We start from the raw sequence: 23,451 nt of genomic DNA, 5'->3' as shown, positions 1-23,451 counted from the left end.
CCATTTGATACAACAGGAGTGACTGCTGAAAACTCCACTGACCACTCAACAGTGGAGTCCTCTACCGCTCTCCCTACAGCAGGAGTGACTGCTGAAACCTCCACTGACCACTCAACAATTAACTCCTCTACCCCTCTCCCTACAACAGGCGTGACTGCTGAAACCTCCACTGGCCACTCAATAAGTGAGTCCTCTACCCCTCTCCCTACAACAGGAGTCATTGCTGAAACTTCCACTAACCACTCATCTATGGACTCCTCTACCCCTCTCCCTACAACAGGAGTCGTTGCTGAAACTTCCACTGACCACTCATCTATGGACTCCTCTACCCCTCTCCCTACAACAGGAGTCATTGCTGAAACTTTCTCTGACCACTCAACAGTGAAGTCCTCTACTCCTTTCCCTACACCAGGAGTCTCTTCTGAAACCTACACTGGTCTCACAGTGCAGGTGTCCTCTACTCCATTCCCTACAACAGGAGTGACTGCTGAAACCTTCACTGACCACTCAACACTGGAGTCCTCTACTCCTCTCCCTACAACAGGAGTCATTGTTGAAACTTTCTCTGACCACTCAACAGTGAAGTCCACTACTCCTTTCCCTACACCAGGAGTCTCTTCTGAAACCAACACTGGTCTCACAATGCAGAAGTCCTCTACTCAATTCCCTACAACAGGAGTGACTGTTGAAACCTCTACTGACCACTCAACACTGGGGTCCTTAACTCCTCTCCCTACAACAGGAGTCACTGCTGAAACTTTCACTGACCACTCAACAGTTAAGTCCTCTACTCCTTTCCATACACCAGGAGTGTCTTCTGAAACCTACACTGGTCTCACAATGCAGGGGTCCTCTACTTCATTCCCTACAACAGGAATGACTGCTGAAACTGTCACTGACCATTCAACAATGGAGTCCTCTACTCCTCTCCCTACAACAAGAGTCACTGCTGAAACTTCCACTGACCACTCAACAATGGAGTCCTCTACTCCTCCTCCTATAACAGAAGTCACTGCTGAAACTTTCAGTGACCACTCAACAATGGAGTCCTCTACTCTTCCCCCTACAACAGCAGTCACTGCTGAAACTTCCACTGACCACTCAACAATGGAGTCCTCTACTCCTCCCCCTACAACAGGAGTCACTGCTGAAACTTTCACTGACCACTCAACAATGGGGTCCTCTACTCCTCTCCCTACAACAGGGATCACTACTGAAACCTCCACTGACCACTCAACACTGGAGTCCTTTACTCCTAGAACTACAACAGGTATTAGTGCTGAAACCTACACTGACCACTTAACAGAGTTGACCTTGATTCCTCTACCTACAACAGGAGTAAATGTACCTTGCTATAGGTGTTCTGATAATTAAAAGCTTACTATTGTACTGCTAATCTAGTAATGAAGCGGTTAACTTGTGGTGTTCTGGTATTTGAGTGTTAACCATGATACAGCTAGAGAGTGAAGCAGTGGAAAGGCAGAGGAAAATAGAGACATACGACTCTGAAAATAGATGCAGCAGCATTGACAGACTCCTATAGCTGCATCCAAGATCACAGTAAGGGCCAATAAGAAGCGGGCAAGGACTAGCAAGGAGCAGCTAAGAAATTCTTTAGGGTGTCAATGGGATCAAAGTTTGCGCACTGCCACAGACCCTCATGTTAATAGCCAGGATTAGTGAAGCACCCGCTATTTACAGCAGAAGTTTGTACAGCGGGTGGCCCCAGGCCCGCTATTTTAGTGGGTGCCACTAGCGCCCATATTTCCTATTATAGTCACTAATTGTGTCTATTAACACAGATGCCTGTGGCAGCACCCAAATTTATCCACCACACGCTAAAATATAAACTGAAATGAAGTCGGTATGGGTATTGGTTAGGCAACAGTTAGGTTGGTCAGTTAGAGTTAGGTATCGATTGAGAAACTTAGTTAGGCATTGGTTGGGGGTAGGTTAGGATTAGGCACCAATCGAGAAACTTGTTTATGGTTAGGCATTGATTTGGTTGGGTGTCAGTTAAGGTCAGACATCGTTTGAAGGAACTAAGGTTAGGTATCGGTCGGGGGATTGGTTATGGGGCTTATGGTGCCCATACACGATACAATAAAAACATTTAATTTTCCAGTTTATTTGACTAAAACGATCACATCAATTTTATTCGATCTAACGGATTAATCAAACTAAATTATCTAATCGAAAAAATGAAAAAAAAATAGTACCTCCACCCCCTCCTTCAAACTGCCATTTGTTAATAAGTATATTAAAAAAAAACATCAAAAACAACTAAAACGACAAATCCTGGGTGTGTGTGTGTGTGTGTGTGTGTGTGTGCGTGCGTGCGTGCGTACGTGCATGCGTGCGTGCGCGTGCGTGCGCGCGCGTGCATGTGTGTGTGTGTGTGTGTGTATGTGTTAAAGTTGGTACTTACCTTCACTTGATATAGTTATCATTTTAGATTTCCAGTTTAAATCCTGCTTTGACTGACATCTAAACCAGCAGTCACAAAATAACAAAATAGAAAGGTCTTCCTAATACAAAAACTTAAAGAAGATCTTACCTGTGTGAAGGGAAGGCTCTGGATCCTACTGACCCTTCCCTGTACCCCTGTTGTCCCCTGGTGAAGTTACACCCCCTTCAGGAGGCCTCGGAAGACTTCAGATGCACTCGTGTCCCTGACTGCTCCCAAAGGCAGGCAGCTCTGTACTTGTCAGACGCAAGCTTGCGCGGGTGCTTGTGGATTTGCAGTATGGAGCCGAGAGTATTTGGGAGCATGAGAGGACACAACTGCATCTGAAGCCTTCCAAGGGCTCACAGAGATATATTCGGCAAGCTGTAATGGAGGTAAAAGCGCTAGAACTAGGGGACCAAATGAGGACAGAAAAAACTCAATAGGATCCAGAGCCTTCCCACTCCATAGGTAAGTTCTGACTTTTATTTCCTCACTTCAGCCTTACTTTAAATGAATATATACTGTCCATGCCACTGAACCTGACCCAACTATACAGCAGCAGTGTATTTACTACTGACTCTGCTACCAGTGGTCCACTTAAGGACCACGTGCTTAAACCCCCCTAGTGACCAGGTCATTTTCACTAATTAGGCCACTGCAGCTTTAAGGCCTCGCTGCAGGGCCGTACAACTCAGCGCACAAGTATTCCCCCCCCCCTTTTGCCCACCAACAGAAAGCTCTGTCTGATTCCTGCAGGGATGTTTGTTTATTTATTTGTCTTTATTTTTTGTTAATAAATTTTACTATTTTTTGATTATTTTTTATTCCAACCCCCCCCCCCCCCCCCGCCAGCCGTCAACAGCGGATTGCTCTAGTGCCTCCTAGGGGGACAGCCGTGTCAAACGGCTGTCCTGAATACAGCACTGCCTTAGATCACAGCGCTGTACAGTGTAAATAGACAGCGGTGTTGCCTTCTAACAGTCTCCTAGCGGTGATCGCTGATGGGAGACTGATGACGGAGCTCCGTCATTCAACCGGAAGGAGATGCGCGTGCCAATCTCCTGCAAGACCCCATCCCAGGACTTCACGCCAATTGGAGTGGAGTGGTCCTGGGGCTGCCACTGTGTTCACGCCAATCAGCGTGGAGCGGTGGGCAAGGGATTAAACTATATTACTGACTTCCTGACTAAAGCCAGTAACCCTTACAATGTTTAGAATGTATAATTTAGCCCATTGTATCTAAAATTTCAACATCATATTATTGTTTCATTAGAATCTACAACCAAGAGAAACAGTTCACTAAGCTCACCTTCTCTGTCTACCACCACCACTCTATCTAAAGGACCAACAACAATCTGGACTGAAACCAGTAAACCAACAAAGGCAACTTCTGGTTCCATAGATGTAACATCCACTGGACCATCCGTGGTAACCACTCAACCATCAACACACATTCTAACTTCTCCAAAAACAACCAACACCCTGTCTACTATTACTAATGGAGGTACAACTTTTACTATGTCATTAGATTTGCCCTTCACATGAATCCATTGTTCAGATGTTGGCAATACCAAATCACAGAGTTATTTCAGTTAAATTAGTACCTGCTTAATTGTCTGAATACCGTATACACTCTAGAAGTTTTGCTTGTTAAATATCCCACAATATATCATTTATGGTCTATACTTATGTGTAATATGTAGAAGTACTGTGGCCAGTGTGGATCCCTCTCCCCCCCCCCCCCCCCCGTGGCATCATGGCCAGTGTGTATTAGCCGTGGGAAGGGGAGGTACACACTGGCTACTCTACATGTTTCCCGGTGAAGGGGAGAGACCCACACTGAGTACTCTATGTTTGCCACCAGGGTAAAAGGGGAAGGATATGAAAAAAAAAAATCCTGTTAAAAGACACATTTGCATTTACATTGTCTAAAAAAAGTTTTTTTCTTCCTAAATTCACTCTTCTTGGCCTGATGCAACTGTGGGACCTGATAAAATACTAATGCATAATGTGCTGCAAGTATAAGGGTTTATTAACCAAAGTGCTGCAGGTGCAAAACCCTGTTTCCCGGTTGCCCAGTTATTGGAAATCACATCTATACATCTTAGAGGGTCACCCAATAATGTTTCAGAATTTGGAAACCTTTGAACCAAAAGAAGGGGTGTAGGCTTTAGTTAAAAATTAAAAGTATTACTTTTGGCATTCCATTTTCATATTTAAAGAGACTCTGAAGTCTCTAAAAAAATCCTTTTTTTATCACAAAATATTATTTAACATGTTAGCCCTAACTAAACCTCTGCATTCCCGCTGCTGTATCTAAATCCCCCCCTAACTTGCCGGGGGGCAATCTGGGCAGCGCTTCCATAGCAGTCCGGGCTGTGGCTCATAGCTCTGCCTCCAACAGCAGCAAAATCCATGATCAAGAAAGCTGTGGATTTTGCAGGGGAGAGGGAGGGCGAGTTTGGGGGGGGGGGGGGGGGGGATTTAGATAGTTTACAGCGGCGGGGATGTGGCGGTTTAGTTAGGGCTAATATGTTAAACAATATTTTGTGATAAAAAAAGGATTTTTAAGTGACTTCAGTGTCTCTTTAAGTCTGTTTTATAGCTGTGGTTGCCTGCAGCTATTCACCTTGCTATACAAATGCAAAACCACTTTACTTTTTGAGGTATTAGGTAAATAGAGGCACCAGCAGGATAAAATGCACTAAAAACTTTAAAATTGCTATGGGGCAGTGGTGGACTTACCTCCTAGAAGCAGAAACAAGAACTGTCAATTATTAATTGCCAAAATAAATTGCAACACATTTCGCAGTTTAACCCGCTTCATCAGGCAATAAACAAGGAGTATATGGCAGTATGTGGTCAGATTTTCGCTAAGCGCCTCTGTGACTTTTTGGCCTTCCTTTTCATAAAGTCAGGGCATGAAATTACACTTCCTGCCAACTGCAATTCTGCAGCAGACTGTGCAAGTACAGTGCCTAAGAAAAGTTCCATCTTATCATTTATACATGCAACTGGAAATCCATGACATGGATGGGGACATGCACAGTTAAAGAGAATCTGTATTGTTAAAATCGCACAAAAGTAAACATACCAGTGCGTTAGGGGACATCTCCTATTACCCTCTGTCACAATTTCGCCGCTCCTCGCCGCATTAAAAGTGGTTAAAAACAGTTTTTAAAAGTTTGTTTGTAAACAAACAAAATGGCCACCAAAACAGGAAGTAGGTTGATGTACAGTATGTCCACACATAGAAAATACATCCATACACAAGCAGGCTGTATACAGCATTCCTTTTGAATCTCAAGAGATCATTTGTGTGTTTCTTTCCCCCTGTTCTCATGCACGGAAGTTTCAGGCTGCTCTTTTCTTCCTGCAAACAGCTTTGCCCTTGTTTGTAATTCCTCAGTATGCGAAAGCCCAGCCAGCTCAGAGGACGATTTATCCAGCTTGTAAAAGACAAGAGAGAAGCTGCTCTAATCTAAATAACACACAGGCAGTATGTAGAGAGGGGCCTGGAAGGGGGAGTTCATAGCAGAACCACAACACTGAAGAACTTGGCAGCCTTCCAGACACAGGCCGACAAGTCTGACAGGGGAAAGATACATTGATTTATTACAGAGACAGTGATAGTATAAAGTGCTGCAGTGAGCCAGAACACATTAGAATAGCTTTTGGAACTTGTAGGATGATAAAAAACAGGATGCAATTTTTGTTACGGAGTCTCTTTAAAGAAACAAGTTTGTTCATGCTCGATTAGTGTCTCTGGATTAGTCTCTGCCCACAGTCACATATTTTCTACTGTAATGCTCTTCTCACTTTGGGCGACATGTGGTCATTTCTAAATGACCTGCCCACTGTAACGATCGGTGAAGCACAGAGAGGATCTGATTACCGGTGATCTGCAGTATCACTGGAAATACAGATGTATACCAGATTATAAGTGATCTGCAGTATCACCGATAATCCGATATACCAGCTAACCTCTGTTCACCTGAGTAGAATGTAGTGTTTGGTGTAACAGTAACACTTTGAGGACTAAGCCTCAGCGCAGTAAGGAGTACTGCACGGATTCCTTCTGAAGACCTGGACTCTCCAAGATGGGAGGAGTCAGGCTGCGAGTAGGAAGGATTGTCTAAAAGTAACACTCTGGAGGAAGTGTCACTGATAGAACGGGGAACCGCCTCCAACAGTGAGGTCGGTTCTCGAGGTCGGACAAGCCAGGTCGTACACACACGGACAGATAAAGTACAATATCAAGAGGCAAAGGCGGAGTCAGGTACAGGCAGGGTTCGGCAACAGGGTATCAGAAATATTGAGGTACAAGATCAGTAGGCAGAAGCAGAGTCTAAGGACGAGCCGGGGTTCGGCAACAGAGTATCAGAAATATCGAGGTACAAGATCAGAGTTCAGGAGGATAGTCAGGCAGGCAAAAGGTCATAACAGATAATCACAATCAAACTAGTACTTTAAGCTATCAACAGAAACTAGCTAAGTGTAGGATTACAGCTCCAGCTGGTCCCGGCACACTTGCGGATCTGACTACGGATCTGGGTGCTCCCACGTATGTGATCGCAACGCCAGACAACCAGCAACTCAATAAGCAGCAGAATATATAGTTGCTGGACTCTGCTGCCCCGCCCGAACCATTCAGCCAATCATGAGTCCTGCAGGAATCAGCTGACCTTCCTGATCAGCTGACACTTCCTCTGCAGGTATAAAGGTCCTGAATTCAGGCCCGCGCGAGCATAGCTCTCCATCTGCCTAGGTGCACTAACAGACCCAGCCACACCAAGCACATGCTGCTGCATGCAAACAGCCGCTTTGCTGTCAGGACATGCGGCGGCTTTTCCGCGTTCCACCACACAACCAGACGCGTGCAAACCGCCGCGTAGGACGCGGAGTCAGCCGCCTAGCTCTTGGCACACGCGGCGGCTTTTCCGCGTTTCCTCACACCCACCAACTGAATCCAGGCAGGTCAAAAAGCAAGACAACGTGTGCTCCTACTAGTGTTGGGCGAACAGTGTTCGCCACTGTTCGGGTTCTGCAGAACATCACCCTGTTCGGGTGATGTTCGAGTTCGGCCGAACACCTGATGGTTTTCGGCCAAACCGTTCGGCCACATGGCCGAACTAAGAGCGCATGGCCGAACGTTCCCCGAACGTTCGGCTAGTGCTGTGATTGGCCGAACGGGTCACGTGGTTCGGACCCGAACGCGCTCTGATTGGCCAACTGTCACGTGGTTCGGGTAAATAAATACCCAAACCACGTCATATCTCCGCCATTTGTCTGTGGGTTTAGCTTTGTGTAGGCAGGCAGGGTAGTTCGCGCTCCAGCCACGCTAGCCAGGGTCCCCCCAGTCATTGTGTCGCTGCTGGGAATAGTAGTACACCGCTCGCTCAGCCACACTATATAGCATTGTGTTTACTGCCACTCTGTGTACCTCGCTCAGCCACACTATGGGCTTGATTCACAAAGCGGTGCTAACCTACGTAGCACGTCTAAAGTCTTTAGATGCGCTAACCAGGGTGCTAAGTAGGTTAGCACCGGACTTCTCAATCAGATCGCGCGCTAACTTTGCACGCGCAAAGTTTTATGCGCGCAAAGTTTTACGCGCGCTAAGTCCCATAGGCTTTAATGGGCACTTTGCGCGGAGCGCCCTGCGCTCTGTGCAGTACGCGCATAAAGTTTTGCGCGCGTAAAGTTTTATGCGTGAAAAGCTTGTTTAGACGTGCTAAGGGGGTTTTCACAGGCGTGCTAACAGTTAGCACCGCTTTGTGAATCAAGCCCTATATAGCAATTTGTTTACTGCCACTCTGTGTCTGCTGGGAATAGTAGTACACCGCTCGCTCAGCCACACTATATAGCATTGTGTTTACTGCCACTCTGTGTACCTCGCTCAGCCACACTATATAGCATTCTGTTTACTGCCACTCTGTGTCTGCTGGGAATAGTAGTACACCGCTCACTCAGCCACACTATATAGCATTGTGTTTACTGCCACTCTGTGTACCTCGCTCAGCCACACTATATAGCATTCTGTTTACTGCCACTCTGTGTCTGCTGGGAATAGTAGTACACCGCTCGCTCAGCCACACTATATAGCATTCTGTTTACTGCCACTCTGTGTACACCGCTCACCCAGCACACTATATAGCATTGTGTTTACTGCCACTCTGTGTCTGCAGGGAACAGTAGTACACTGATCACTCGCCACTGTATAGCATTGTGCTCTGTGTCGCTGCTGGGAATAGTGGTACATCGCTCACCCACCACTGTATAGCATTTCTGTACTGCCACTGTACTGCTGCCAGTCAGCGTGTACTTTAAAGATAAGTGAAATGAGGAAGAAATCCGGTGAAAGAGGGAGGGGCAAGGGAAGAGGTGTTTCCCCTGACGGTTCACGTACAGGCCACAGGGGAGCACCCAAGAAAACCCACTCAATACCGCCCATGTTGTCCAGGACAACAACCCTCACAAATCCAAAAGAACAGGACCAGATAATTTCTTGGATGACCTCTCAAGCGTGCAGCAGTGGGTAAAGCAGCACCAGCACATCACGCACGAGGTCCGAGTCCTCAGCCAGTTACAAGGAGCCAGTGGGCACAAAGATGACACAACCGGCAGCGACACCACGCACACAACTGCCAGATAACCAGTCCGATGAATTACCTCAGGACACAATGGGGTATTCGCAGGAGCTATTCCCAGCCCAACAAACTTCCACCTTTCAAAGGTCAATGGAGGAACAGCCAGAAATGTTGTGCCCGGATTCACAACCATTAACTGTGGGAAATGCACCGCGCACTGAAATGCAAGGCGAGTCCGAGGAGGACTCGGAAACCCAAATCCCAGAGCAAGTTGGGCAGGAGGGGTTGCAATTGCAGGAGGTCGGCCGACAAGATCTGGAAGACGATGTTGGAGTGAGCTGCGCGGAGGTTGTTCTGGGGAGCTCTACTCCACGGTGGCATGTGGACATAGACCCAGATTTTGTTTGTGAACGAGAACATCGCTGTCGTAGCAGCAGCACAGATGAGGCTGTTGAAGAACCCACTGCTGCACGAGTTCGCCTTGTGCCACAAGGTAGGCGGTGCGCAATTTCAGACACCACAAGCGTGGAAGTTCAAGTGAGAGGCAAAAGAGGCGCAAACAGAAATCGCCAGCAAGGCAGGTGCTCCAAAGTCTGGGCTTTCTTTGAAGACTGCACTGAGGATGGTACTATGGCGATTTGCAAGGTGTGCAAGACCCGCCTGAGCAGGGGGAAAAGTATTAACAACCTCTCCACCACCAGCATGAGCCGCTACATGCTATCCAAACATCCCACTCTGTGGGCAAACGTGGCAGGACAGGGTACCAGCAACACTGCCTCCCTTGGGGTCACCAGACTCACCACCAGACCCGCCTCAGCAGCAGCAGTAGCCCAGCCATTGCGTGGTTCACAACATTCACAAACATCAGACGCTGACACTGTCACTTTCCGGAGTAGTGCTCTTGAGGTCTCCCAGTGTTCATCAAACACAACAACCAACAGCCCTTCAGTGTGCAGCCCTACGATTCAGTTGTCTGTCTCGGAGATGTTTGATCGCAAGAGGAAATTGCCAGCAAATGACCCCCGGGCCGTGGCAGTAACAGCCAGCATAGCCAAGCTTCTGCCATATCGAGTGGTGGGGACAAACCACTTCAAGGGCATGATGTCAGTGACCATCCCACGTTACGTGGTTCCCAGCCGCTACCACTTTGCGCGCTCTGCAGTGCCTGAGTTGCATGAACACGTGGTCAGCAAAATAACCCAAAGCTTGAAGAATGCCGTTGCCTGCAAGGTTCACCTCACCACTGACACCTGGAAGAGTGCGTTCGGCCAGGGTCGATACATCTCCCTTACCGCGCACTGGGTGAACCTTGTGGAGCCTGGCAGCGATTCCTCACCTGCTACGGCGCGGGTGTTGCCCACACCGCAAACAGCTGCACCGCCGTCCCTCCCACTGGATAACAACAGCAGCACCTACCTCTCTGACTCCTTCTCCTCCAACGCATCTCAAAGCTGTACCTCATCCGAAAACGCTAACCCAGCACCAGCAGCAGTAGGATCATGGAAGCAGTGCAGCACAGCTGTTGGCATGCGTCAGCAAGCGTTGCTGAAGCTGATCTGCCTTGGGGATAAGCAGCACACAGGGGAGGAAATTTGGAGGGGACTAAAGGAACAGACGGATTTGTGGCTGGCACCGCTGGACCTGAAACCGGGCATGGTTGTGTGTGATAATGGGAGTAATCTCATTCGCGCTTTAAGGTTGGCTAAGCTGACACACATCCCTTGCCTGGCACACGTGATGAACCTAGTAGTTCAGCGGTTCCTGAGGACATACCCAGGCGTGGCCGATCTTCTGTTGAAGGTGCGACGAGTGGTCAAACATTGCAGAAATTCCAGTACTGCTTCGGGGGCACTCGCCAAGATGCAGGAGTGCTTCAATCTCCCCCACCATCGCTTGCTGTGTTATGTCCCTTCGCACTGGAATTCTACGCTGCACAAGCTAGCCCGCTTTTGCGAGCAGAAGAGTGCAGTGGTCCAGTACATGACGGCGCAGTACCGAGGCGCATCCGGACAGCTGCCAAGCTTCTGTGGATCCGATTGGGCCAACATGTTGGACCTCTGCCAAGTCCTCCAAAATTTTGAGCAATCCACGTTGCTTGTGAGCAGTGACAACTCTTCAGTCAGCATTACCATACCACTGCTGTGTTTACTGAAGAGGTCAATGTTGAAAATCAAGGAAACAGCTGTCATGATGCAACTGGGGGAATCTGAAGGAGAAAACGATCAGCGTGATGGTACCAACATCAGGCCATCCGCCTCAGGAAACGCTGGCCCCAGCAGCTATGACGAAGAAGAGGAGGAGGAACAGCTGGAGTTGGAGCAGGAATTTCCTGCCACCACTGACGAGGGCCAGAGCGGTGCACGTTGGACTTCCACAATTCAGCGCGAATGGTCAGCAGAAGCAGACCAGGAAGAAGGTGACGACTATGATGCATCACAACAACTATCACAACGCTCACAAGAGGATGATGAGGATTCTGGCAGGACTCTGGCACACATGGCTCAATTCATGCTAGACTGCATTGAACGCGACCCACGCATTGTGCGCATTCTGGACAACACCAATTACTGGGTTTATACCCTTCTGGATCCACGGTACAAACACAATGTTCCAAAACTGCTTGAAGAAAGAGTCAGACAGGTCAAAATGGAAGAATACCAGCAGGCCCTTGTGGAGACTTTAGAGAGGAGATTGACATCCTCCCCCTCCTCTAGCCAGTTGTACGCCGACAGACTGACTTCCGCAAACCCAGGACGACCAGGAGGGCAGCAAACAACACAAGCCGCAGCTAGTGCCCAAAAGGGAATGGTATCGGCAGTGTCCTTGGAGTGGGAACATTTTCTGACACCCATGCAGCAGCAGCCCACAGAACAGCAAGCGTGCAGATCCACCTCCAACACCGATCGCCTGGAGAAGATGGTCAAGGAATACATGTCAGATGGCGTAGCTGTGTTGAACAATCCATCTGCACCCTTCAACTATTGGGTATCGAAGCTAGACACCTGGCACGAACTGGCAATGTACGCAATAGAGGTGCTGGCTTGCCCGGCAGCCAGCGTTATGTCGGAACGCTGTTTCAGTGCTGCCGGAGGCATCGTCACAGATCGGCGTATCCGCCTCTCCACAGAAAATGCAGACAGTCTGACTCAAATTAAAATGAATCAATCCTGGATTGGAAACAACTATGCAACACTCCTGGACCCCAACCAAGTAACATGAACAATGACCATCTGTGATGGGTTAGCGTTGCCGGTCCCTGTTTATTGAACCTCTCATCTTTATTACATTTATGACTGCATGGCGGCAAAAAGCATTGCTATATCCGCACGCTTTTTGTCCTCATGCAAGGCCTGGGTTGCGTCTCAAAAAGCGTGGCCTTCTCCTCCTGCGCCTCCTCCTGTTCCATCACGTGTGCTGCTGCTGCTGCTGCTGCTGCTGCTGGGTTAGCGTTGCCAGTCCCTGTTTATTGAACCTCTCATTTTTATTACATTTATGACTGCATGGCGGCAAAAAGCATTGCTATATCCGCACGCTATTTGTCCTCATGCAAGGCCTGGGATGTTGTGTCTCAAAAAGCGTGGCCTTCTCCTCCTGCGCCTCCTCCTGTTCCATCACGTGTGCTGTTGCTGGGTTAGCGTTTCCAGTCCCTGTTTATTGAACCTCTCATCTTTATTACATTTATGACTGCATGGCGGCAAAAAGCATTGCTATATCCGCACGCTATTTGTCCTCATGCAAGGCCTGGGATGTTGTGTCTCAAAAAGCATGGCCTTCTCCTCCTGCGCCTCCTCCTGTTCCATCACGTGTGCTGCTGCTGCTGGCCTGGGTTAGCGTTTCTGGTCCCTGTTTATTGAACCTCTCATCTGTATTACATTTATGACTGCATGGCGGCAAAAAGCATTGCTATATCCGCACGCTTTTTGTCCTCATGCAAGGCCTGGGATGTTGTGTCTCAAAAAGCGTGGCCTTCTCCTCCTGCGCCTCCTCCTGTTCCATCACGTGTGCTGCTGCTGGGTTAGCGTTTCCAGTCCCTGTTTATTGAACCTCTCATCTTTATTACATTTATGACTGCATGGCGGCAAAAAGCATTGCTATATCCGCACGCTATTTGTCCTCATGCAAGGCCTGGGATGTTGTGTCTCAAAAAGCGTGGCCTTCTCCTCCTGCGCCTCCCCCTGTTCCATCACGTGTGCTGCTGCTGCTGGGTTAGCGTTGCCGGTCCCTGTTTATTGAACCTCTCATCTTTATTACATTTATGACTGCATGGCGGCAAAAAGCATTGCTATATCTGCACGCTATTTGTCCTCATGCAAGGCCTGGGATGTTGTGTCTCAAAAAGCGTGGCCTTCTCCTCCTGCGCCTCCTCCTGTTCCATCACATGTGCTGCTGCTGGGTTAGCGTTTCCAGTCCCTGTTTACTGAAACTCTCATCTTTATTACATTTATGACTGCATGGCGGCAAAAAGCATTGCTATATCCGCACGCTATTTGTCCTCATGCAAGGCCTGGGATGTTGTGTCTCAAAAAGCGTGGCCTTCTCCTCCTGCGCCTCCTCCTGTTCCATCACGTGTGCTGCTGCTGCTGCTGGCCTGGGTTAGCGTTTCTGGTCCCTGTTTATTGAACCTCTCATCTGTATTACATTTATGACTGCATGGCGGCAAAAAGCATTGCTATATCCGCACGCTTTTTGTCCTCATGCAAGGCCTGGGATGTTGTGTCTCAAAAAGCGTGGCCTTCTCCTCCTGCGCCTCCTCCTGTTCCATCACGTGTGCTGCTGCTGGGTTAGCGTTTCCAGTCCCTGTTTATTGAACCTCTCATCTTTATTACATTTATGACTGCATGGCGGCAAAAAGCATTGCTATATCCGCACGCTATTTGTCCTCATGCAAGGCCTGGGATGTTGTGTCTCAAAAAGCGTGGCCTTCTCCTCCTGCGCCTCCTCCTGTTCCATCACGTGTGCTGCTGCTGCTGCTGGCCTGGGTTAGCGTTTCTGGTCCCTGTTTATTGAACCTCTCATCTGTATTACATTTATGACTGCATGGCGGCAAAAAGCATTGCTATATCCGCACGCTTTTTGTCCTCATGCAAGGCCTGGGATGTTGTGTCTCAAAAAGCGTGGCCTTCTCCTCCTGCGCCTCCTCCTGTTCCATCACGTGTGCTGCTGCTGGGTTAGCGTTTCCAGTCCCTGTTTATTGAACCTCTCATCTTTATTACATTTATGACTGCATGGCGGCAAAAAGCATTGCTATATCCGCACGCTATTTGTCCTCATGCAAGGCCTGGGATGTTGTGTCTCAAAAAGCGTGGCCTTCTCCTCCTGCGCCTCCTCCTTTTCCATCACGTGTGCTGCTGCTGGGTTAGCGTTTCCAGTCCCTGTTTACTGAACTTCTCATCTTTATTACATTTATGACTGCATGGCAGCAAAAAGCATTGCTATATCCGCACGCTATTTGTCCTCATGCAAGGCCTGGGATGTTGTGTCTCAAAAAGCGTGTCATTCTCCTCCTGCGCCTCCTCCTGTTCCATCACGTGTGCTGCTGCTGGGTTAGCGTTTCCAGTCCCTGTTTATTGAACCTCTCATCTTTATTACATTTATGACTGCATGGCGGCAAAAAGCATTGCTATATCCGCACGCTATTTGTCCTCATGCAAGGCCTGGGATGTTGTGTCTCAAAAAGCGTGGCCTTCTCCTCCTGCGCCTCCTCCTGTTCCATCACGTGTGCTGCTGCTGCTGCTGCTGGGTTAGCGTTGCCGGTCCCTGTTTATTGAACCTCTCATCTTATTACATTTATGACTGCATGGCGGCAAAAAGCATTGCTATATCCGCACGCTATTTGTCCTCATGCAAGGCCTGGCATGTTGTGTCTCAAAAAGCGTGGCCTTCTCCTCCTGCGCCTCCTCCTGTTCCATCACGTGTGCTGCTGCTGGGTTAGCATTTCCAGTCCCTGTTTACTGAACCTCTCATCTTTATTACATTTATGACTGCATGGCAGCAAAAAGCATTGCTATATCCGCACGCTATTTGTCCTCATGCAAGGCCTGGGATGTTGTGTCTCAAAAAGCGTGGCCTTCTTCTCCTGTGCCTCCTCCTGTTCCATCACGTGTGCTGCTGGCCTGGGTTAGCGTTTCCGGTCCCTGTTTATTGAACCTCTCATCTTTATTACATTTATGACTGCATGGCGGCAAAAAGCATTGCTATATCCGCACGCTATTTGTCCTCATGCAAGGCCTGAGATGCTGTGTCTCAAAAAGCGTGGCCTTCTCCTCCTGCGCCTCCTCCTGTTCCATCACGTGTTCTGCTGCTTGTGCTGGGTTAGCGTTACCGGTCCCTTTTCCTGGAACCTCTTCTCTGTATTACATTTATGACTGCATGGCGACAAAAAGCATGTTACCTATGCAAAGAAACATGACATTTTCCACATTTAAAGGACAGTTTTTCCTTTGAAACTTTACAATCAATTTTCTCAAAAACTATAAGCTCTTTTTCAAATATTTTTTTTCCTCTTGTACCCACTCCCAAGGTGCACATACCCTGCAAATTTGGGGTATGTAGCATGTAAGGAAGCTTTACAAAGCACAAAAGTTCGGGTCCCCATTGACTTCCATTATGTTCGGAGTTCGGCGTGAACACCCGAACATCGCGGCGATGTTCGGCGAACGTTCGCGAACCCGAACATCTAGGTGTTCGCACCAACACTAGCTCCTACAGATTGATCATATTTTCCTGCTGAGACACTGAGGAAGCAGGCAATGACCTGCAAAGCGCATTGCTTTCTAGTTATATAAATATTGAAATTATTGCTCAGCACCACGGAATATGTTGGCATTTTATAAATCAATAATAGTAATGATAATAATAATTGGTATTTACACTATTCATGATCTAATGATGCAGGTAAGCTTTTTTTTAGCACTATTGTTCCAAACATTTACTACCCATTCTGTCCATCTTCCTTTTGGGGAGCCTCATACCTCCCAGTAAGAAAGTAGTGCAGTTCCATGCATATTTCTCATATGAAAATATATTCTGCCCAGTGCTCACCACTTTATTACTATTCTACATACTGTTTATATTGAGTTATCAACCTGATTTCTGTTTGGCACAATGAGACTAAACTTCTCTGCATAAAAAAATTGGTGTCCATTGGCGTGTAATGTGGTTTTCTATTTTTCTTTCATTTTATTTCTAGGTGGCTTCTGTCAGAATGGTGGTTTTTATAATGGCGGATACTGTGTATGCAGAGAGCTCCTTTTTGGCAACACATGTGAATTCATTGTAAATCAAGTAATACCAGGTATGTGCACAAAAATTCTACCTCTCAGTTATAAGCTGATGTGCATTATATATCTCCTGTAGTCGTGTTATTGGTTTTTCTGTTTTTTCCCTTCTGGTTTTTCCTTTTTATATTGGAGACAAAATAACTTCACCAAAGGCAAATTTGCCTCATCAAGTACACACGTTACTGAGCTTAAAGAGAATATGTACTCTAATATTACAATAAAAAGCATACCATTCTATTCATTATGTTCTCCTGGTCCCCTCTGTGCTGTTTCTGCTACTCCCTGCTGCAATCCTGTCTTGTAATTGCCATTTTTATCCAGTGTTTACAAACAAAAGACATGGCATGTGATTGGCTGAGAGGAACTCAGTCTGTGACTCACCCAGAGCCTGCAGATGGTGTGGAGAGGGTGTGTATAGCGTCTATCCTATCACAAGCAGGGCTGCACATTCCAGCCTGAGTGCCTGAGCCCGACAAAGCCATCAGAGGAAAGAATATTAGATGATATAACAGAGATAATAAAGCCACTGTGCAACTAGGAAAGGCTGCAGTACTCCAGACCACATTAGATCAGGCATAGGAACTTATAGGATAGAAGAAATAAGGCTAAAAATGTTGTTACAGAGTCTCTTTAAAGGGACCCTAAGCAGTGAAAATAAACAAAATCAGTACTTACCTGGGGCTTTCTCCATCCCTACGTAGGTCGGGATGTCCCCCACCTGAGCCGAGTGTCAAGCTGACACTTCCTTATTGGTGACACTCGTTGTCATCACGCGGCCTGCTACACGTCATCACGGTGGCCGGCGTGACAGTACTGCACATGCGTGGTTTAGAGTTAGAAAACCACGCATGCGCAGTACTGTCACGCCGGCCAGCGTGATGACATGTAGCGGCCAGCGTGATGACGATGAGTATCACTGATAAGGACGTGTCAGCCCGAAACTTGGCTTGGGTGGGGGGCCTCCTGTCCTACGGTGGACTGAAGAAAGCCCCAGGTAAGCTGTTTATTTTCACTGCTCAGGGTCCCTTTAAAGCAAACCTGTAACAAAAAAAAACGTCTGGGGATACTTACCTTGGAAGGAGGAATCCTCTGGATCCTAACAAGGCTTCCCCATCCTCCTCCATCCAGGAAATCCAGTGCTGGGACCCCCTGATCAGCAGCAAGATAAATATTAACCTCCCACAATCCAGCACAGGTGCAGTAGTGGCTCTTCATTCAGGCTCAGGCGGAAATAGCCGAGTTTGTTTTGGTTAGGATTGTGGGTTCACTTTACTCAATGCATAGTGTTTTTCCCTCTCATTTGTTTAATGTATTTCTTAGTTTTAGTAGAGAGAAAAACAACTTTTCTTTTGAGACGAGGATAAAATACAAATACTGTGTTCAAATCATTATTTTGCCATCTCACCAAACCAAACCTAAATTTCCTACATAGATGATAGATGGGCATCTAATAATCATTCCAAAAAATCATTAAAATTATTCTGAATTAGAGTGCCATCTGCTGGTAGTCTGTAAGTTTAGGAAATAGCTTATTTTTCTGACTTGCAAGGAATAAGATAAGTTAGCTCTATAATAACAAAAAAGGGTCTTGTTGTCAGTCTGCAAGACTCCTAACTATGCTCTTGTTATATTATAAACTTGGTAAAGAAACACCCTCTTTCTACTGACAAAATGAAGTGCAGGTGAAGCTCTGGTACCCCAAAAAATAGAAAACATTTTGTAACATTTTCCAATATGTTTCTGATTGAATAGTTTTCAACATTAATAAATAGTCAAATAAAAATGTGCTTAAAATGCTATACATTATTTTCACATAACAAAAAAAGAAAAATAAATAATACGTAAGTACAATTCTTTCAAGTAAAACTCGCCATCTGCTGGTGACTGTTGGTAGTTCAAGACTTAAAGGAGTACTGTAGGGGAATATGGGGAAAAAAGAGTTGAACTTACCTGGGGCTTCTAATGGTCCCCCACAAACGTCCTGTGCCCGCGCAGCCACTCACCAATGCTCCGGTCCCCGTCTCCACTTCACTTTCGGAATTTGTGACTTTAAAGTCGGAAAACCACTGCACCTGCGAGGCTGCGTCCTCACTCCAGCTGACGTCACTAGAAGTGTATTGCGCAGGCTCCAGGATGGTCTGTTTCTGCGCAGTATGCTCCTGGTGAAGTCAGCGGGAGTGAGGACACGGCTACGCTCTCACCGCTCGGTATTCACGCCGACCACGGGGTCGGCCTTACTGCAGCTGCGGTGAAAGTGTAAAAGCGCCGGGGAATGGAGGTGACAGCGTGGGACAGTCGGCTGCAAGCGGGTTGAGAAACCCCCAGGTGAGTACAGCTTTTTTTTTTTTCCCTGATAACTCCTATAACCATCAGAATTGCTCTCAAATTTTCGCCAAAGTTACTTTCACATCTCACAAATCTGCAAAAATGCAAAAATCGCTTATTTCACAATAACATTCACGAAAAATGCAAAAAAAAGAAAAAAATCACAAACTTATTACAAAATGATTTTCAGTGGGATTTTCCCTTGAAAGTATTTTCACAAAAATGAATGTGAAAACAGTATCAGCATTTTCGCTCATCAATGGAACCTATAGTGAGATATACTGTGTATGGAGGCTGCCATCTTTATTTTATTTTGAACAATACCAGTCACCTGGCTGTCCTGCTAATCCTCTGCCTCTAATACTTTTAACTTTAGACCCTGAACCAGCATGCAGGTCAGATGTTTCTGACTGAAGTCTGACAAAATTAGCTGCATGCTTGTTTCAGGTGTGTGAGTCAGACACTACTGATGATGGACTGTTCAGCTGGGCTGCCAGGCAGCTGGTATTGTTTAAAAGGAAATAAATACAGTATGTCAGCCTCCATTTATGCTTCACCTCTAGCTTCAGGTGATCAAAATTAACTAATTACGATTACACAAATTTTCACATAAATGTTCACAGTTTTACACAATTCTATATGTAATTACGATTTGTACATTAATTGATTTCATAGTCATTCTTAATTTCACGTAAAATTTTGTGTAATTTTGTGCCGACTTGCAGTGAATGGCAAAGACCCCATACATGCTTTTGACACCAAAATTACTACATACGTTATGGAGAATAGTGGGTACAATTTAAAAAAAATAAGAAATTTCCAAAAAGACATCGTAGTTTTTGAGAAAATTGATTTTAAAAAATGCAAAGAAAAAATGATTTTTAAACTCAGAAAAATTACAATTTAACCACTTAAGCCTAACTGGCCAAACATTCTCGTCCAGTTCAGATGCACGCACTCCCGCGGGGGCTCCCGTATGTGCTCCCACCGCCGGCCGTTAGCCCAGTGATCAATGAAAGGGATTATAGATCCCTTTCACTGATTGAAGCCCCCCGCAGAAAAGCCAACAGCGTCTCATCAGACGCTGCAGTTTTTCTGAGTTCAAAAAGTTCCCATTCTTCTTTCTGGGAGCGAGATTAATCACTCCCCGGACTTTTTGACTGTGGCCATCTTGTGGCCAAATAGTAAAACTACACCCACAACCACTTTTTATTAAATAAATACATATTTTTTAAATTTAAAATTAGCTGTTTACCTCCCACATCAAAAAATACCCAAATAAAAATTTTTATTAAAAAAAAAATTACAATAATAATAAAAAAACCATAAATAGTTACCTAAGGGTCTGAACTTTTTCAATATGCATGTCAAAGGAGTATATCAATATAATTTATTAAATTATGGGCTTGTAAATAGTGATGGACGGAAATTGAAATGTATTTCCAAATAAAATATCGGCGCCATACATTGTGATACAGACATAATTTAAATGGTGTAATAAGTGGGACAAATGGGCAAATAAAGTACATGGGTTTTAATTATGGTAGCATGTATTAATTTCAAACTATAATGGCCAAAAGCTGAGAAATAATGATTTTTTTCCATTTCTTACTTAATATTCCTGTTAAAATGGATTTAGAATAAATTAATTCTCAGCAAAATGTACCCCCCAAAGAAAGCCTAATTGGTGGTGGAAAAAAACAAGATATAGATCAATTCCTTGTGATGAGTAGTGATAAAGTTATTGTCAAATGAATGGGAGGTGAAAGTTGCTCAGATGCAAAAAAAAAAAATCAACCCTGTGGGCTTAAGTGGTTAAAAACCATTTTTTCTTTGCATTTTTAAAATCGATTGGTACTTATCCGTTAGCCGGGCGCATCCGGCAGGTGGCACTAATTACTATTCCCCCTCCAGACCGACATGGATAGTAGGGAAAGATGTAACTCTGGTGGAGTTTTGTCGCCATCTGCCGGATGCGCCCGGCTAACGGATAAGTACTAATCGATTTTTTTTTCAAAAACTACAAGGTCTTTTTGTAAAATTCTTTTTTTTTACTTGCACCCACTATTCTCCTTAAAGAGGCACTTCAGCCTAAACAAACATACTGTCATTAAGTTGCATTAGTTATGTTAATTAAAATAGATAGGTAATATAATCTCATACCCACCCTGTTTTAAAAGAACAGGCAAATGTTTAATTTCAGAAGGGCAGCCATCTTTGTCATGGGGGCAGCCATCTTTTTGGTTGAAAGGAGGTGACAGGGAGCAGGAGACACAGTTCCAACTGTCCTGTGTGCTGATCACCCCTCCCAGTTGCTAGGCAACGTGAATAACAACATAGGAAATCCCATCATGCTTTGCACAGCATCAGGGGAAAAAAGCCCGGCCAGTTTTCTTTGATGGGTGGAGCTTAGATAAAAATGTAGCTAAAAATGATGCTGTGGTAAGAAAAACAAAGTTCTGATGCTGTGAAACTGTTAAAGAAACATCAAGCTGTGAGGAAACGCGGAAAAGCCGGCACAAGTACGCAAAGTAAGGCGGCTGATTCCGCGTCCAACATGCCAGTTTGCGCGCAGGGGCCTGCTTCCACTAGCCTGATGGAGCACGGAGAAACCGCCGTATGCCCAGTTAACCAGGCGGCGGATTCCGCGTCCGACGCGGCGGTTTGCACGCATAGGCCTACATCTGTCCGCATGGCGGAACGCGGAAAAAACGCTGCGTGCTCTGATAGCGGTGTGGCTGGTTCCGTGTCCTGCACAGCGGATACATTGCAAGACAGATCTGGTGTGGCTGTGACTGATAGTCCACACAGGTTCAGAAGGAAGCGCGCGCGCGTTGAGAGGCAGAGCTTTTATTACAGCCAGAAGGGTGTCAGCTGAGCAAGCCGGTCAGCTGACAAATCTACCACTTCCTATTGGTCCAGCACTTAGGGGAGTCGCTGGAGAGCGCTAGAGTATATATACTGGGTGCTGGTCATTCTCTGGTTGTCTGCCGTTGCGATCACTACGTGGTAGCACTCAGACCTTTTGCTAGTATCTGTGTTGTTTATTATCTGTTATACTTCAGACTAGTTCCAGGGTGTTGATGATCAAGGAACTCACACCCCAGACTAGGGAACTGTATTTTCACTCTGTTATATATATCAGACTAGTTCCCGGGTGTTGAGAATCACGGAGCTCACACCTAAGTATAGGCATTGTTATTATCTGTTATGACTCCCTGCTTTCCTGACCACTCTTTTGATCTCTGATTATGTACTTTGCTATATCTGATATTCTGTTGCCGAACCCTGCCTGTCTTAGGATTCTGACTCTGTCTTCTGTCTCTGTACCTGATCTGTCAGTCTGTTGCCGACCTGGCCTGTCCGACCTCGAGAACTATTCCCCTGTTGGGAGATAGTTCACAGACCTGTCAGTGACACTTCACCATTGGTGTCACTCACACTCTGATCCTTCCTACTCTCAGCTTGGCTCCGCCCCTTGGGGAGCCTCAGGCCATTGGAAGGAATCTGTTCTCTGGGCAGTACCTCCTACTGCCTTGCACCCACTGTACGTGTGCTCTCCTCAAAGTATTACTGTTGCACCAAACCCTCATATATTACTCAGGTGTCCAGAGGTTAGAGATATATCTGATTATCGGTGATACTGCAGATCATCTATAATCGGGTATATATCTGCATTCTCGGTGATACTGCAGATCGCCGGTAATCAGATCCTCTCTGTTACACCGATCGTTACACAAGCCTTTTCAGTTCTGCTGAGTAAATTTTTAGTCCGGAGGTTCACTTTAACATATATAGCCATTTTGGTAGCAATAGCACGTATGGGGGCTTTGCTATTAACCACTAAAGTCAGCACAAAATTATATGAAATTTCACAAAAATTATGCAAAAAATGACACTAAATTATGAAATATTACTAATACATATGAAATGAATTACGATCTTCCCTGAAATTTTGCATTAGGATTTTAATGCATAATTGCGAATTTCGATGCAAAATTTTGTATATGCAAAATTTCGGCCCACCACTGTAATCTTTTAAAGAAGTTTTGACGCTTATTGTGACAGACAAATATTTGTTGCTGCAGATAAAGTCATCGTTAAGTTAGAAGTCACAGTCTACATTGTGAATGAAGATTTTACAAATGCTCTTCTGGACAAGAACACAAATACATATCAGTCCTTCACAACAAGATTCATCCAGCAGGTAAACCTATATATTATGCTTCTCTCTTCTCTCTTGGTTCACAAACCTAGATAATGGCAGCACTGACTGCATCAATTTCTGTTTCTAATTTTCAAAATGACTTATACTTAAAGTGTATCCCCCTTTCCCTACCACCTACCTTAAAATAAATATATTGGCTGTATATAAATTAAACGTTTCAACGGGTTTTATTATAGGCTTTATTACGTTATTTTGGCTTTTACATAGCCCACTGCTCTGCCTCTCTGTACATTATTTCTGTATATTATTTACTGCAAAAACTGACAAGCCTTGCTGTTAGAGTCAGAGAGGCTATTGTCTCGGGGCCCCAGAGCCTGGGAGGCCCTACAAGGTGTCTTCCCCCGAACTTAGCTTTGCTCCCCTGGGCCCCTGCAATGTCTTTGGCAGAGTAGAGTCTCACCTGTCTTGGCCGGTGCACTCTACTGTCAGTCCATGGCTCCATGCACTGCCTAGTCCCGCCTTCTACCTTGCAGGGGCGCCTCTCCTCCATGAACCTGGAGCATATTATTATGTACAGTCAGTCAGTCTAACAATCCGATTGAGCATGCATTTCACTTGCTCAAGACTAAACTGATGGGA

General features: G+C 45.9%; 1 protein-coding gene across 1 annotated transcript in view; it reads left to right on the top strand.

The window, feature by feature from the left end:
- The window catches only part of LOC137560951 (mucin-17-like), a 72,248-nt gene that overhangs the window by 19,799 nt on the left and 28,998 nt on the right, over positions 1 to 23,451 (top strand). Inside the window, exons 2-4 of the mRNA XM_068272139.1 lie at positions 3,723 to 3,953; positions 16,229 to 16,333; positions 22,733 to 22,851. Of these exons, the coding sequence (XP_068128240.1) occupies positions 3,723 to 3,953; positions 16,229 to 16,333; positions 22,733 to 22,851 (455 nt within the window). The remainder of the gene's footprint in view (positions 1 to 3,722; positions 3,954 to 16,228; positions 16,334 to 22,732; positions 22,852 to 23,451) is intronic.

Source organism: Hyperolius riggenbachi, chromosome 3 (assembly GCF_040937935.1).
Source record: "Hyperolius riggenbachi isolate aHypRig1 chromosome 3, aHypRig1.pri, whole genome shotgun sequence".
Taxonomy (NCBI): domain Eukaryota; kingdom Metazoa; phylum Chordata; class Amphibia; order Anura; family Hyperoliidae; genus Hyperolius; species Hyperolius riggenbachi.
This window is presented reverse-complemented; position numbering and strand designations above follow the sequence as displayed.